This window comes from Leguminivora glycinivorella, chromosome 14 (genome assembly GCF_023078275.1).
Source record: "Leguminivora glycinivorella isolate SPB_JAAS2020 chromosome 14, LegGlyc_1.1, whole genome shotgun sequence".
Classification (NCBI taxonomy): Eukaryota; Metazoa; Arthropoda; class Insecta; order Lepidoptera; family Tortricidae; genus Leguminivora; species Leguminivora glycinivorella.
In genome coordinates, this window is record NC_062984.1 from 7594015 (window position 1) to 7612231 (window position 18217).

Genomic DNA, 18217 nt, shown 5'->3' on the forward strand with positions numbered 1-18217 from the left:
ATTTAAATAGAAGGCGGTAAAATTAAATTATGTAATTCAAAACCATTTCCAACGAATTTCTGATTGCTTTGAAGCAAAACTGTTACCTATTGTGCTGTTTATTATCTGTAGCCGCCATGCGGGCTTAGTTTCACTTTGGCATGCAGTGAAATTAAATTTGGTTTTCATTCCAAACACGTTTGGAATATTAATTGTATGATATAACGCTGTTTTGTCGCGTTGTAATCGGTTTACAACTATTCAACGGAAGTATGCATTCAATACAATTCAGTTATTTAATGTTAAAATACAATTTTACACGGCAGGTACAGTTAATATTATGTTCTATCATGAATCCTTGGAAATATGAGTTTCTAAATTTATTATATATCTCTTTCAATTAATATTTTAATATACTTAATTTTATTTGCAAAAGCTATTCCATTTTATCTAACAGAACTGGTTCCTACATTAGGATTTTACATATCTACTTGGTAAGCAAAAAAAAAAACAAGACGCGAAATCAAACATTAGGCTAAAAAAGATTACATTGAGTAATGAGTGACACTGTTAAATGCATTTTATAAATGAATAAAATGCATTCTGACATGTTACCTGTCACAATAATCAACACCTTGATAACTGATAAGACACCTACAACTGACTATTATAGTAATAGCAGCTTATTTTGTATTACGTTAATTGAAACACCCTATACCTCTATATAACCTATGCTATAAGCATTATAAAAGTGAAAGTCCTGACTGACTGACTTAAATCAAAGCACAGCCCAAACCACTTGTGTTAGAGATTCGGAACGCAGGTTCCTCATCATAAGGCCTAGGGTTCCACTAAGAAAGTATTCAAAAATCATCCCAAGGAGTAAAAGAATTATTCTTCGCGTGCCAAGTTGCGAGTTAAAGCCAGTATGATTATAAAAATACTAATCAAATACTTACCTATACTTAAGTGTCATATTTTTCCTAAATTTCTATTCAACAAGTCGTATCGGCTGCAAATAGCCACATTAGCCACACTTCGATCGAGAGCAAGAAGTTAGAGGGAAGATTGGTCCAGCTAACATTGATGTTACGATTACCTTCATCTAATAGCTGAAGTTTGTTAGGAAACTGCACTCGAAAATCATACCAGTCAGTGTAGAATGGTCCTAGTGCGAAGTACATGTATGGAGAAATAGGTATAATAATATAGAATACAATGATCTGAGGTGCATATTATGTGATTATATTTTTATTTCACAACTTTTTTTGTAAATATTATCATTAAAACAAACTAAAACATTTCTTTTGTCGCGTACGATACCAGTCAAGAATTTTTGGCTACATTTCAGCCCATCTTTTCAACAGTGCTAGCTCATGTCGATTGGCGCAACATTATCAATTTATCACGCCACGACCTAGAGTACTAGTCCTTTTTTAATTAATATACAATTAGAAAAAAAAGCTGTGTTGTATATCTCGGTGAGATACATTATAAACTGTAAGTCAATATTAATTAAATATTATTGCAAACGCGTTTATATCTGCGGTTAGTTAATATGTGTTACTATTCCCAGCCGCGGTATCCTCTACCCTACACCGTGTACACAACAATCGCCGTTTATTGCCCACGTGCTCGTCGGATGAAACTAACCAGATTCTTTCATAATTTATATGATACGTAGTTAGCGGCCATATATCTTGTTACGCTCCAGCTTTGTAAATCGGACGTAGTTTTACAGGTTTTTGTTTCGTTTGAGGTTGCTTGTTTATGTCACTGGGTCACAAATCATAACGAAATGTTTTGAATAATTATAATAATTGTATCTACATCCATATAAGTTCTCATAATATATTATAATTTTTAAATAGATATCATACATGAAAAAAAAACGACAGGGCCCACTGGTGGCCGAGCCGGGAATCGAACCCGGGTCTTCAGCTTACGCGGCTAACGTCCTCACCAGTAGACCACCCGCCCGCCGTGGTACCCGACGAAATTTCTCATAATATGCTTAGGAGCGATAAACATTTTGGCCTTTAATGAAGATTTTTTTACATAACAACAATTAATAATAAAAGTAAAATTCGTACATTTAAATTTAAAATTAGAGTCGTGCTAGGTTTAAATCTAACACGTATTATTATTAGAAACTGAATGCATTACCTATACAAAAAGTTGTGAGCAAACATGATAGCGAAATTGTAATTTAAACTTTAAATAGAAACACTATTTGTTTGCCATAGTAAATCCAAATTTACCCTTCGACATAACATAACTATTTTATAGAAATATGTCATGTATGGTTTATTGGTATTATTGAAACAGTACGGGTCGGCTATTGGTGTTTATGCAAAATACTATGGTACAGCGGGGCAAATCTCGACTGGGGGGCAATTGTAACTACTCTTCTTTTTCCATTATTACACTATGATGTTGAGTTTTACATGTATCCACTGAACACGCCTACTATGTATAACCGGTGGACACTCTATTTAATAATGCAAACATTGTAAAACATGGAAAAAATGGACCAGTTACATTTGCCCTCCAGTCGAGATTTGCCCCGCTGTACCTTACTTATATTTTGGAATTGGCAACGTGCGTGATAGAGTGGCGCTGAAATTCAACATTGTAGCAACAGCCGTTGTAACTAATTTGACATCATGCAATAGGCGAGACGACTAAAAAAACTAAATAGTCCGTCAGTTAGATTATCAAAGAAATTTTAGACACGTATTTTTATTTTTTCTCGTAAACGAAAAATGACAACGGTACAGTGCGTTGAAGTTTCGCGTGACGTCACGCCTAGGTACAATTTTTATTTAGAAGTGACGTCACAAGCCTCCACGAAGGAACTTTGATGCTCTATATCTTTGTATTTTTTCATTAATTAGAAAAAGCGGAAAATATGTGTTCAATATTTTTGGACGATCTAACTGACGGACTAAACAGAATGCCATTTTTTGATGCAGTCGTCATCCCTATTTAATATTAAAAAGTCGACAAGATGAGGGCAGCACTTTTATGTCACTTGTACTGTCACGTAATCCATTGCAGCTAATCGCTTTGAGAGTTAAAAACAGGCTGTGTACAATGTCAGTCAAGAATTCATTCGGTCACGATCATGTATGTACCATGTTATTCAAAAAGAGAAAAGGGGTGAAAAGAACCTACTCTTTGCCTCTGTCCGGCGTTGTCTTGTCCACACAGACTAACTACTGGTGAAAGAACAGCTTATTTAAGCCACATTTAATTTAAGTAGCGTTTGAATGAAGTGAACGCTTCGTTCAAGTATCACATGCAAACTCTATGCTATACAAATCACAGTAAATAAGTTAACCGAAGATCATAAACAAAAGAGCATAATACTACATATTAACATATCTACTGTTGCAGGCAAAGGTGCATAACCTTTGTTAGCAACAGTAGATCTGTCAATATGTAGTACGCTTCAACCGATTTGTATTCTCTTGAAAGCTTTGTGAGCACAAAGCAAAAAAAAAATAGCAGTGCAAATAAACAGAGCGGCCTGACGTTCGGACGAATTTACATGTGAAACGTGCAGGCTTGAGTTACGCCGGCGAGCTGATTCTGATGGACGTACCATTTTTATACAACTATACAATAGAGGGTTTGCTTAAAAAATACATGTGAATCTATGGATTGTTCAGAATCTGTAAAAATATTAGGAGTTTAGATATAAGGTATTTTTAATAGTGTTTTAGATTCTTTACTGTCGTTAAAAATCAGAATTATGCCACTCATTTCTAGGGTCAAAAGAAGGTGAACATATTCGATGTTATTAGGTATTTTTTTTGCTGTTTGTCACTATTTGTAATCGATCAAAAAGGATAGTTAGTTGATTATCATAAACTCTGAAAGTAGGCTAAATCCTAAAATGATTTTCAGACATTTTAGTCTTGAAAGATTATCTAACGTTCGTTTAAAATTATTCGGTTAAGTATCTCATGTTACACAATATAAATAGCTCAATAATGTAAATGATAATCACCACAATAATTACTATTAGGTTTATGAACCGTTACATATTTTAAAATTATAAATGGGCTTACTCTTGACCACAGACTAGCCAAAGGCAAAGACGTGGCGTACAATGGAGTGAGCTCACCCAGAAGATGCCTGTTCACCCTTGATTTGAAGGTTGCCGGGTTATATGAGCTCGGAAATATAGCCGCCGCCGGTAAGGAATTCCATTCTTGAATAGTCTAAAATATCCTAGTTACAGGTCAATAGAAGGAAGTTTTTTCTTTCTGAACGACGTAAGATTAATGTGAAAGTTTTTGCCTTATTTTTGACTATCATTTAGTCAATTATTTTATTAGAATTTACAAAATAATCTAACAGAAATATCGTATTGCAGTCCCGTTCAGCTGCCCGTATTCAGCGAATACGTCTGTGTCACTTCATTATTCAGGTCCTGGTTAATAATGTACCGCGGCTACAAAGCGATAGCTCAAGGTTTGACCTCAGAGCAATCACACGACGAACCAGACTGAAGAAATGTCGCTCTTTCCGTGCCGGGCGGTAAATAAATGATATCGGCTAGTATACGCACGCATGAGGGTTCTACAAATTACTGAATTAAATGAACGGGTAGTTACAGAAGTCTATTCATAGACTAGGTTTATTTGTAGTTTTTATCAACTAGTAGATAATGTTTATTTCTTCATCATCATCATATACTTAAGAGTTATTCTGTTGTCGGTGGAGTATTTTCCAGCTTTTTCTATCCTGTGAAAGATTTGATACGACACTTTTGACTCTTTGTTTTCTTCACATGCATTAATTTAGAGGGTCAATTATACTGAGCAACTTTTACTATGGAATTAAGCGCCCAATTACGAAAAAAATCTCTTTTGTCAGTTATACAGTTTTCTCCGAGACTACGGGGACAATATGCTGGAAACGTCTGGGATAAATTTAAACTTAAGTATAAGCGAATAAGCCTAATTTGCAATTATAACCTTGTTATTTCTGGGTCGGTTGCTTCAAACTGCTAATTGTACCTATGTTGGAAATACCTGTCAATTATTAGACAATCTGTCAATTATTATTCGTAACCTTATCAACTGGCCAATATTATTATTATTCAATTATAGGCGAGCAGCTATTCAGCTGATGAGCCTATGTCACACAGTGTCTCATGATTTATAGTTAGCAAAGTCATGTCACTATCTTATTATTTAAAAGCCACTTGTCTAGTCTGTTTTAAACACATTCACTGAGGGATATATTAAGCACTTACCTATAAGTAGTCAATAATAAAATCATATTGAAAAGGATATGGATTGGTGATCAGCTTGAGGCACCAGCTCCTCGGCCTGGAGTCCTGCGTCAGATACCGGAGCGCCACCGGCGTGAACCCCGGATACGGCAGCCCCTGCCCCGCCGAGCTCTCCGTGCTCATCCCCCCCTCCGAGTCCCCGTCGGACTCGGACCCCCCTCCCGAGTCCGACTCCCCCTCCCGATACCCGTAGTAAGGCATGTTATCCACTTAACTTATAAGCTCATTATTAGTCTTATACACTACTTAACCATGTTGAGAGCTCAACTGTATAGGTAGGAGTCAGTCTGGAGGCGGAGGGAGTGCTGTTTGGGGACGAACTGAGCAGGCGGAGCCATGGCGGAATGAAGCAAGTTTGGATTTTTTTTTATCTGAAACAAAAAAGAACAAATTTAGAATACATTGTGCAAAAGGGGGATATTAATAACGAGTGTTATAATTCACGACAGCCGCCGGCTGGTGAAAACTGATAGGGTACGCGATAAAGAAAGAGCATAAATATGAACTATAAAAAATGAAAAAAAAAGAAGAGACAACGGTATTCCCAAATAATTTACCATATTAAGGCGAACACGATGCGCTGTTCAAAGCTCTGACAAACATAATAAAACTATGATTAAATACGCAATTATACGCCAATGCTTTGCCAATAACACTTCCGCACAATTCTGGCTATCATTAAACAATAACCTAACCCATTAAGTTATACTGCACTTCTGAAATTAATGAAATATCGGTAATACGTAATTCTGAGTGGCGCCATAAAGTGTGCCAGTGCCAATATGCAGTTTGGACTTTACGATCGCTCTACCATAGGTACTCAAAATTATGATCCTTACTAAGTTAGAGTTTCTCAGTATACGAACCCTAGCCACTCACTAGCCAGTTTTCAGCGTCATGGTCGTGTTTTTGATACTTGTCATATCATACGACACATTTTATACATACCTACCTACTCTTTAGAACGTGTCACTGTCAGGCGTGGTGACATTGGTGACAAATTATATACAGCCCCCATCTGAGCCTTACAGGGCCTGTTGATCTTTCCAAGTATATGTAAAGTTTTTATTCGACCCTGAAAGTACGGCATACGGGCTTTTCATACGGCAATAATGTGCGTACGTCATATATAACGGGGACAGCGTGATGTACTGGTTACGCGTTAATATTTGTAGAAAATTAAAACATGGTTTTAGAGAATAAAAATTTAAAAACCTAGGTTTTAAGACCTGCTACTTCTTTCCGCACAGCCTAAAATCCATGAAACTTGGACCTTTATCGAAGTCGTCGATGTTTTTGTTTTCTTTTTACGTGGGACCTTGTTTCATATTGGTGGCAATGATGGAACGGCCTCCTTATTTTTTTTAAATATAATTCACGGCAGAGCTACAGACACCATAAATAAGTACAAAAAATATATCAAGCTAAGTCGAAACCAACTACCTAATCAATACAGCAGAGACGCACTATAAACTGTCAGTAGGTAACGAACATGTCAACGACCGATATCGGAACATTGTTATCGCAATGCTGTGAAATTCTTCATTCTTTTTTGTTGTAAGGTCAATATGGGTAAGGGTGTCATAAGGTGAAGTGTGTATAGCTTTCACATTTAGCCTATCTAAACCAATGATAAGTGTGTATTGAGAGGTCATACGTTTATCACTAACCGTAAGTAGCAAGTTGCAAAAGTATGAACTCGCAAAAAACCACGTGACTATGAGTAAAAAGGAGAAATGTGAAGGCTAGACACACTTCTCCTTATGACAAACTTATCCATATTAACCTTACGTAATTTATCACGTTCAGTATAATTATTTTCATTTTTTTTTATATTATTTTGGGCATATTTGCGATGAAACCGTTAGAAAATTTAAAATAATTACTTCTAGTTTACATCCATGACTTTTGATTACGGGTGTCAAATAGTAATCTTTGCCAGTAAAAGAAATTAGTTTAGCTGAAAATCCGCAACGCGGCGAGGGTCAAATGAAAACTTGTCAGGCTCATCATCATTCTCTTGCCCTTATCCCAGTCACTTGGGGTCGGCGCAGCATGTTCTTCTCTTCCATGCATCTCTATCATTCGTCATCTCATCATTAAATTGTTTTAGTTCCATATAATATCTCACGCAGGCCATCCACCTCTTCTTCGGTTTTCCTCTCCCATCTTGTCAGCCTATAAACTTAAATATAATTTTTCTTCTAGAGTTTAAATTGGTTTGTCAGAGAATGTTAATATTTAAAAAAACCGGCCAAGAGCGTGTCGGGCCACGCTCAGTGTCGGGTTCCGTAGTTTTTCGTATTTTTCTCAAAAACTACTGAACCTATCAAATTCAAAACAATTTTCCTAGAAAGTCTTTATAAAGTTCTACTTTTGTGATTTTTTTCATATTTTTTAAACATATGGTTCAAAAGTTAGAGGGGGGGGACGCACTTTTTTTTTCCTTTAGGAGTGATTATTTCCGAAAATATTGATATTATCAAAAAACGATCTTAGTAAACCCTTATTCATTTTTAAATACCTATCCAACAATATATCACACGTTGGGGTTGGAATGAAAAAAAATATCAGCCCCCACTTTACATGTATGGGGGGTACCCTAATAAAACATTTTTTTCCATTTTTTATTTTTGCACTTTGTTGGCGTGATTGATATACATATTGGTCCCAAATTTTAGCTTTCTAGTGTTTACGGTTACTGAGATTATCCGCGGACGGACGGACGGACGGACGGACGGACGGACGGACGGACGGACGGACGGACGGACGGACGGACAGACAGACATGGCGAAACTATAAGGGTTCCTAGTTGACTACGGAACCCTAAAAAGAGAGCTACTTTATGCATTCCGGCGAATGATTACTTGATTTAGTGTAGGTTCATTTAATAGCACTCCTAAAGTACTGCCTCCTAAAGTGCCTGCTAAGCCGCGGTCCTGGGTTCGAATCCCGGTAAGGGCATTTATTTGTGTGATGAGCACAGATATTTGTACCTGAGTCATGGATGTTTTCTATGTATATAAGTATGTATTTATCTATTTAAGTATGTATATCGTCGCTTAGCACCCATAGTACAAGCCATGCTTAGTTTGGGCACAGAATATATAATAGTACAAGTACAGAAGGCCCACTGTTTTGATGTTCCCGAAATGCCGCCTTTTTAAATACCTACAAAATTCTTACAAAGAAACGAGCCGCACGTGCGCGGCGTCCGGTGATAGGGTTACCAATGGATCCAAACGAATTAATACTCACATAAAATGTTATACTATTATATTCAAGTCTTGGGTACTTTCTAGGTATATATGCTGTATTTATATATTTTTGTTCAAGTTCCAACATCATAAGCCTTATTAAACTTTTCCGTGGGGCTTAATCGATAGTAGATCTGTGTAAGAATGTCGTATGGTATTTATTTTATTCAATATGTCCATTTAACTAAGTATTCACACATATATGGAAAATTATAATACGATATTTACAACAAAAACGGTCACGGTTAGTGATACATCAGTTTTTAGTGAGTGGGCAACTGCAGAGTTACATCAACGAAGACGTGCATTGTATGTCTTGTATGAGGAACGGCGGTTTAATACGAGTGATGAATTTAAAGAACATGTCAAACAATTTTCGAAACAGTTTAAATTAGATTGTCATACCGCTAAACGTAATTATTTAAGCAAGAAAATTAAAAGTAGTTCCGATATAATTAAAGCAACGTGGAAAGTAATTAACGTGGAGACTGGTCGGTCAAAGCAAAGAACAAATGAACTGAAATTAAAAATTGATGGCAAAATTGTAGATTCCAATTCAGAAGTAGCAACAGAATTTGAAAAGTTCTTCACTGATATACCAGTTTCCACAACTAGGCTCTTAAATTCATCACCCGCATCTGCCGTTACATTGTTAGAAGATAATGTCACAGAATGTAGTAGAGACCTTGTATTTGAACATGTTAGTACCTCAGATATAATTAAGGCATTTCAATCAATTAATGTTAAAAAAACTTGTGACCTCTGGGGAGTCTCTGTCCATGGTGTTAAATCTTTAATAGAAATTGTAGCGCCTGACTTGGTAGTTATCTTTAATAACAGTGTTGATTGTGGTGAGTTTCCTGATCTTATGAAACACAGTAAAGTCATTCCATTATTTAAATCTGGTAGCACATCCGACCCCACTAATTTTAGACCGATATCAGTGTTACCGACATTCAGCAAAATTTTTGAAAAGTTAGTGTTATTTCAGCTATTGCAACATTTTAACATCAATAATCTAATGCACAATAAACAATTTGGTTTTACACGGGGTCGCTCAACAACCGACGCTGGTGTTGAGCTAATCAAACAGATTTTCGATGCCTGGGAGGAGTCACAGGATGCCTTGGGTATCTTCTGTGATTTATCTAAGGCTTTCGATTGCGTCTGTCATGAAACACTGATCAGGAAATTGCACTACTATGGAGTGCGAGGATCGGCACTGAATTTAGTCAAATCTTACTTACACGATAGAATACAAAGGGTCGACGTGAATGGACAGCGCTCACCGGGGTCACTAGTCTCTATGGGTGTACCGCAGGGATCAATATTGGGGCCTTTCCTGTTCCTTATCTACATTAATGACCTGCCATATCTTGTAAAGACCCACCATGATATAGTATTGTTTGCAGATGATACTTCCCTTATTTTCAAAGTCAAACGTCAGCAACAAACTTGTGAAAATGTAAACAATGCTATTTCCGAAGTAGTTAATTGGTTACTGTTAATAACTTATTGTTAAATGAGAAAAAGACTAAATGTATTAAGTTTGTAACGAGTAATGCTAAAAATGAACAAGCAAGTGTCGTTGTGAAGGATGAGGAATTGGAACTGGTAGATAGTACAGTTTTTCTTGGCATAACTTTAGATTCTAAACTTCAGTGGGGTCCCCATATTGCTACCCTCTCGAATAGACTGAGCTCTGCAGCATTTGCAGTGAGCAAGATCCGTCAGTTAACAGACGTGGAAACAGCTCGATTAGTTTATTTTAGTTACTTTCACAGCATTATGTCATATGGTATTTTACTATGGGGCAGTGCTTCAGAGATAAATACCATATTTGTTCTGCAGAAAAGGGCTATTCGAGCAATATACAAAATGAACCATAGAGACTCACTTAGAGATAAGTTTAAGGACATTAATATAATGACAGTGCATTGTCAATATATTTATGAGAATATTATGTATGTACATAAAAACATTTGTAAATTTAAGAAAAACTGTGATGTACATAATATAAACACTAGAAATAAGCATAAGCTTGCAGTGCCCTTCACTCGGCTCCATAAAATTAAAAAATCATTCATGGGTAATTGTGTAAGATTTTATAACAAACTTCCTAATGCCATCACTGAACTGTCTTTTAATCGATTTAAACATTATGTAAAGCGTATACTGATCTCTAAAGCCTACTACAGCACACAAGACTACATGAATGATGAAACACCGTGGGATACAAGTATTGTTGAAAACCATTAATTATATAGCTTATTAATGATGATAATTGTTGATAATTAAATGTATTTTTATACAATTTTTTTGACATTTAGAATTTATTCTAGAAGTTTTTATACTAGTATTTTTTTATACAATTTAGATTGATATCATTTTATTAAATCAATGTAGTTTTAAAACAATATTGTTTATTGCACCAATAAATTGCTCTGATATTTAGAATAAGATGAATATTGTACACTGTTGACAATTTAAAAGTGCTTATTGTAAGCCTATTTGAATAAAGAATATTTTGATTGATTGATTGATTGATTATTATTAGCCATTCCACACGCGGCCATCGCTTAAAAAATCTTCGCGACGTAAAGTAACAATAGAAAGTGCGAACGTGCATTCAGTGAGAACGCGCGCCACCCCTGAGTAGGCCGCGAACTCGCGGCCGCCAGGATGTACTTGTAGCGCGGCGATAGAATCGCGGAGTGAGCCGCCCCTGGTTTGGGGCTAAGTTGATTTGTGTAAGGTGTCCCCAATATTTATTTATTTATTTTATTTACTGTGTAACAAAACAAGACAGTTATTGTTTCACGATTAGTGTCTATCTCTAATCCCAAATGTCCACAAAGGACCGAACTTTGACTCAGTGGCGAGCTAATACCGATTAATTGTTTTTGTTGTGTGACTCGGATGTGATTCGCTTCTTCGGATAAAGGCACGTCTTTGTCATTATGGTTTGTGATGGCGGTACCTACTAGTAGTTTGATTATGTATTGTTATGTTTGTACCTACTGATTGGATCTTTGGTTTTCGTTTTTGACATAGAAAAATAATAAAATTATATTAAAGCTGATTACAAATATTTAAAGCTTTATGGAGATAACGCCTTATTGACCTCCGAAAATTAAAACAATGAAAAAACGGCACATATTGCTGTTCTATTGTTTCTCTAATGGGTCGGCAACGCGCATGTGACACCTCTTGAGTTGCAGGCGTCCATAGTTTACGGTGACTGCTTTCCATCAGGCGGCCCGTATACCTGTTTGCCACCGACGTGGTACGAGTATATAAAAAAAATAATATTAAAAAAAGAGAGCATTGATAGTTCACTCGGAAATAAAACTGATTGCACAAACCATATAAAAAAAAAACCGGTCAAGTGCGAGTCGGACTCGCCCACCGAGGGTTCCGTACAAACTTTCAAACTCTCCAGTTAAAATAATCTCATGTTTTCACATAACTCTAACAACTTGACTAGAAGACAAAAGTATAGGTACTAATGAGTATTATTGTGTATAGCGCCATCTCTCGGTGAATTCGCTAACTAATTTGCGCGACCATAGTATGTTGGTTTTTCAGGGATTATTCTTTATAATGTTAACCGATTTAAACAATTTTTACTTTATTGGAAAGAAGATGATTTACGTAACATCTCGTATTAATTTGAAGTACTATATACATCCGCAAAGGTGGGTAAATTAAAAGTAAAAATCTGAAAAGTTTTTTGTGAATTAAAAAAAAAGTTTTCAAGATACAAACACGATTATATTTTTCCTGTAATATTTAGCATAAAACCAATGTTTCCTAAAATTTTCATAATTTTTCTTTGGTAAACTTCGAAGATAAGGGGGGGGGGGGAACGGTATTTTTTTTTACATTTTCCTTCAAAATTCTTTTTTTTTCCACAACAAAAAAATTATAAAAAATAGTTTATTTACGTTCAATTTGAGCTCTTTCTAACGATACCCTACTTGACCTAGTAACTTGAAATTTACAGTTTGCCCCCCTTTCATTTTGGCCATTTTCTACAATTAAAATTAATAAATTTAAAAAAATATACCTTCTATTTATAGAGGTTCACAATGTTCACAACTATTCCAAATTTCAAGTTGACAGCACTAGTAGTTCTCGAGATATTTAGGAATGTGACAGACGGACAGACAGACGGACAAAGTCGCACAATAAGGGTTCCTGTTGTACCTTTTTGGTACGGAACCCTAATTAGCTTAGAATAATTAGATTGTAACACTTTGTAACAGATATTTCTGATCGTGAACTCAATTGACTGAAAACGGGACACTTGCATGTTAAATTGTGGTATCAGTGTGTGAGCGTATCGATATTCTACACATTTTAAGACAATTATTTATTCTAGTTCGTCAAATACCGTGTGAAAAGTTATTTATATTTACACAGTATTTAATAAATAATAATACCTAAACACAGTCATGGATTAAAATCGTGTTTTTTTATAATTTATATAATACATATTACCAATCTATACGTTTTTATTAGGTACTCGTAAACAATTTAGTTCAACTAGTTTCCCTCATTTGTTCACTTCTTAGTTCTAGCAAACTTAATTAAACGCCCGCAAAACTCGGCCGAACAGAAAATTAAGGTTACGAACAACAAACCTAGCCAACTGTTGCTCTCGAATAAATCCGAGGCAGCAGTTTAGCGCGATCATTAAAACAGTAAGAACTTCTCGAAAGCCGAACGCCGAAACAAAACGGCCAGGTGGAAAAATGGAGCACTTTGGGGAGGACATAGAGCAACTTTCATAGACTCCACGTTGTGAACCGTTGCGAAAAACTCGAGAGTAAAAATGTTTAATATATGGCATAAAGTAGCCAAGTCATCCAGGTTAGATTAGGTTTTAGGCCCTATGGAGAAACCAGGCGACTTGACCATTTCCAAAATATTTAAAAAAAAGGTAAATTCTAAAATATCTAACAAAACAACATTTGCTTCAGATTTCTTTTCTTCACAAGTGGGTAAAATGCAACTTTCTCATCACCATCAGTGTTTGAACGTTTCAAGAGGATACCAGTAGTAGTAGTAGGAGTAGTGTACTAAAACACTTTATTGTAACACAAAGTTCTTCTTTTTAATAAGATAGGAGGCAAAACGAGCAAACCAACCTGTCAGCTGAGCTGAGATGGTAAGGGATCACCGAACATGGACACCTGAAACACCAGAAGGGTTGGATGTGCTGTGCCGGTCTTCGAGATGAAAGTACGCTCATTTCTTGAAGGAGCAGTGAAATAGTACATTACGATACAAGTCCGTAAAAAAGGAAGAATTTCCTTATCGCACGTGTATCGTACGAAGTTTTTCAGTATAGATGGCCCTCCGAAGTTTCGACCTGGCATATTGTAATGAACCACTTCTCGCACTAGTGCGTAAAAAACACCATCTGTACTGAAATAGTACATTTCGATACAAGTACGTAAAAAAATTCGTAACTCGTGTCGATTTAAATTTATCGCCACTCGTTTTGAACTTCCTTTTTTTCGCACTAGTATCGTAATGTACTATATCTTATTTAGAATATCATGGGAAACGGTGTGCAAGTGATCTGCAAAGATGAAAAGCTTTGCGAGAAGAATGCAGCCGGTAACGAACGGAACTTCGGCGATTTCGGACACAAACAAAGATTTTACGGCCGCAATTAAGCCGACGTTCTCTTACGCCGAAATTACTTGCGCCTCAGAAGTCATATTAAAATTATTTTAATGACGATGTTAAACAAGCTTTTGAACGTTGCCCTTTTGATAATGCAATTAAATTTCAATTTCAATTTCAATGCTTTATTGCAATTCATGTGTACACATAATGATCTTAGGCTAAGTATAATATAGTCAGTAAGTAATATAGTCAGTAGGTAGTAAGTATAATATAGTAGTAGTATTATTCATGTACAAGCTGAAAATGTATTGCCACATATTTTTCTTTGCAATTTAGTGCGTGTGCGTCCCACTGTTGGGCAGAGGCTTTCTCTCTCCAGTACAAATTCTCCAAGTTCTGAACCAGCCTGTCTTGCAAATCCTATTAACGAAATAAAAGAGGCCCATCTTAAAGGCCGGCAACGCACCTCCAACACCTCTGGTGTTTCGGGTCTCCATGGGCGGCGGTGATCGCTTACCATCAGGCGACCAGTCTGCTCGTTTGCCTCCTATCCCATAAAAAAAAGGGAAGAAGTGTATAAGCAACACATCACTCCATTGTCACCGAGAAAACACCTGTAACCCTATTGTTCTGCTTATTATTACCATGAATCATCTATTAAATAGGTATTACGTGTATTAATTAGGTATGTCTTACTCTAAGATGAGTGGCGTCAAAAAAGTTTACAATACCTATATTACCTGCAATTATTAGTCAACGATCTACCAGTCCGCTGCGCGGCGCTGGTGTACCAGTCCTGATACCTAAATTTATATCACCGATTTTCGTACAATGATCTATATTACATAGTATACATATAATATAGGTAATATTAATTCCCATAACTCTCTTAATTACAAAATTTATTACATTTCCATTCCTTAAGCCTATTAGACAAGTTAAGCCTAGAACTCGAAACTTATTCCACATTTCTAATTAAGCCAACTTCCAAATCGTGTTATAAAGTAATCGTAGTATTTTCTCCAGCCGCAAGTATCAACTCCGCTCCGTCATCGTCAAATGTTGTTTAGCTTTAAGAAGCAAGAGGACGACGGCTTTGAAACCGGTTGTTCATACAAATGTATTTATTTATTTCTAATTTTTCTCCCTGAATATCTATCTATCTATCTATAGCAGCTTTTAAGACGATACAGTAGTTTTCCTCCCTGGTTTTGAAAGATGCTCAATGAATTTTTTAACACAGATGTCTTTCCCATCACGGAACAATGGTGTTCCGGACCTTTGGGAGGCGTGCGTGGGGCCGAAGCCAACACGTAGAGGCCCTTTCGACACTTTAATGAAATGTAAGGGGTACACCGAGCGGATGTTGCCCTTGCCCGTATCATGGGACACACGCAGAGGCAACACCCGCCAGGGCGTAAGGACTATTTGAGAGTTAATGGAATCTAAAATGAACTGGTCTATTTTGATGAAAGTGATGGACTAAGTACTGGGCTATGGATAAAAAAACCGGACGCGTGCCTAATAAAACGGTATCCAATTTTATTTCCGGCAGACGGTGACTCGTCCCCACAAGATGGGCCCCCACAAAAAGCGACATCCAAGATGGCTCAAGTAACACAGATTATTATTATTTTTATCTGTATCGGAACATTTTGATTTTTTTGATAAGTATTCTTATTTTTAAAGACGCTAGAGCCCATCAAAATTTTCCAAAAGCGGCCTATTGATTATGGCGCAAAAAAGGTGTGATATTCAAAATTGGTAACAATTAGCCAAAGAAACTAAACGGTCCGACGCAGATTATTTCATTGTGATTCTGATCCTCAAATTTCGTTACGATTGTTTAGTTTTGAAGGAGGAAACAGTCGAGAGCGGAACCTCGATTTTAAAGATTTTTTCGCAATATCTTTTAACTGAGTTGTTCTGAATGGTCAATTTTTTTCGATAAATCTAGTTAATAACACTAGTATATTTAACTAAAATTCCCAAATTGAAAGGGGGGCTCCATTTTAGCATTTTTGCTCCTGTAGCGTCTTAAAGCGCCCGTCTTCGGACATAGGCCTCCTCTCCATTCCTCCACGCCTTGTCGGTCCATTGCCATCCGCATCCAGTTATCGCCAGCTAGTTGGGTTTACTCCCTGGATATAATTAAATAGAATTGGAAATAAACTTAGTCCCGTCCTGTTTTCCCAAAACAGAAAGAAATATAAATAATACAAAGAACAGATTGCTATGAAAGAGGTAGGCAAATCACATGAAACTGGTTTTGTTTCAGTGCCGACGCAACCAGGAAGGGGTAAAGATAAACGAAAACGTGATATTGCAGTGCAATAAAATATTTTTTTTTATTATGGCAAACAGGTATACGGTCCTCTTGATGAAAAGCGGTCACCGTAACCTATGGACGCCTGCAACTCAAGGGGTGTTACATGCTCGTTGCCGACCCATTAGAAGCTTGTACACTCCTTTTTTGAAGAACCCCATATATACAACAGCCGGAGCGTCCGCGGGAGGAAATTCCTATGAAACCGCACGGTACGCGACCATTTAGGTTGAAAATATATATATTAAGTAACACGGGACCTAATCGCAAATAACAGGTTTATATATAAGGCCCAGTTTCGAACGTGACATTACGTCCAGAGAGAGACTGTCGGGGAGTTGTATCAACATCTTCTAGATGTATGAGTTTTGGTAGTGACAGCGTGATAATCTATCGCCCACAACATAATTGAAACCTATAATATATCCTATTTTCAAAACTAATAAATATATAAAAAATAAATTGCATGAGTCGACGAGGAATTTAAAAGGGAATCAAAATATGCAATAATCGAAAAATGCTAAAAACACATAGCGATTTTTTAATTCGCACCGACGATATGCCACTGCCAAGTACTACGACACACCCACGGGTGTAAGGAGGGTGGTGAAGTTCGTAACCTGTCATGATACTGTGGCTTCGGTATACATCAATTTGTCTTTTTTATAATCAGTACCATAGGAGGAAAACGAGGTCTGTATGTGTATGGAAAAGTTGTCGTCTTGTTCCTCTTAACCAAAGTTTGTACATCGATAGACGCTCGAGCGAGCACACGCCAGCTTTCCGTTTAAATTGTCACGCAAATATTGCTCGGATTTGCCTTGCGGATAAGGAAACCGCGTTTAAACGTAGCTTCGGAATAAGTTAACTGTGAACCACGGAGGTATTTGGAGTTGATTTCTGTTCAAAATGTGGTTTAAATCTTTTCCTGCGAGCGTAGCACACTATTTGGCTAAACTTTATCTCATCAGTGCGTCCCTATCGCACTTACAAATATGCTTAGATCTAAGTAAGTATTATTTTATTTGATAACTGTTTTAGGTGTGTTTTATTTCATTTAACTTAGCTGAACATAATAAGTTTGCAGTATACACATAGGCTACCTGCCGTGTCAATAAATAATAACAACAAGTTTTACAAAGTTTTTAAAATAATCAATAATATCCCACCGATACCAGGCAAACTTGGGAAGATGAGAACGGTCTACCACAACTTAGCTATAAGAAATCCCTTAAAGGGATAAGTTTGCCTTTGTCCTGTCTATTCTATGACATAATTATTTATGTTTTGTGTTTTGTACAATCTTGCTTGAAGCTACGTTTTGATGTATGGACTCGCGAGTACGCAAGAAGTGTTTGACCGCCAGTTGACAGACTAATAGATCGGTAGGTATTAGCCTATGTAATACTAGTTTAAATCTTCTACCTAAATATGAGACAGAGAAGCTTTATAAGGAAGAAAATATTATGATCAACGAAAATATACGAATAACTATGGCATTGAAATACGTTAATCCGTCTAACATGTTTACAAAAACAAATAAATAAACCAACCCCTCAACATTCAACTAAATTATTCAGGCCCACTTAAAACTGACAGCGATAAACACATAAAAACGATATTAATGACGAAGTGAAACTCGAATGCGTGATATTACCGTAATATTTCCCCGATTTAATCCCTTAGATTTACAAGATAGCGTAAAAA

At 36.5% G+C, this 18217-nt stretch overlaps 1 protein-coding gene across 1 annotated transcript in view; it reads right to left on the reverse strand.

Moving 5' to 3' along the window:
- Positions 1-18217, reverse strand: part of LOC125233195 (voltage-dependent T-type calcium channel subunit alpha-1G) — a 294775-nt gene that overhangs the window by 125561 nt on the left and 150997 nt on the right. Inside the window, exon 3 of the mRNA XM_048139099.1 lies at positions 5289-5658. Within this exon, the coding sequence (XP_047995056.1) occupies positions 5289-5488 (200 nt within the window). The 5' untranslated portion in view covers positions 5489-5658. The remainder of the gene's footprint in view (positions 1-5288; positions 5659-18217) is intronic.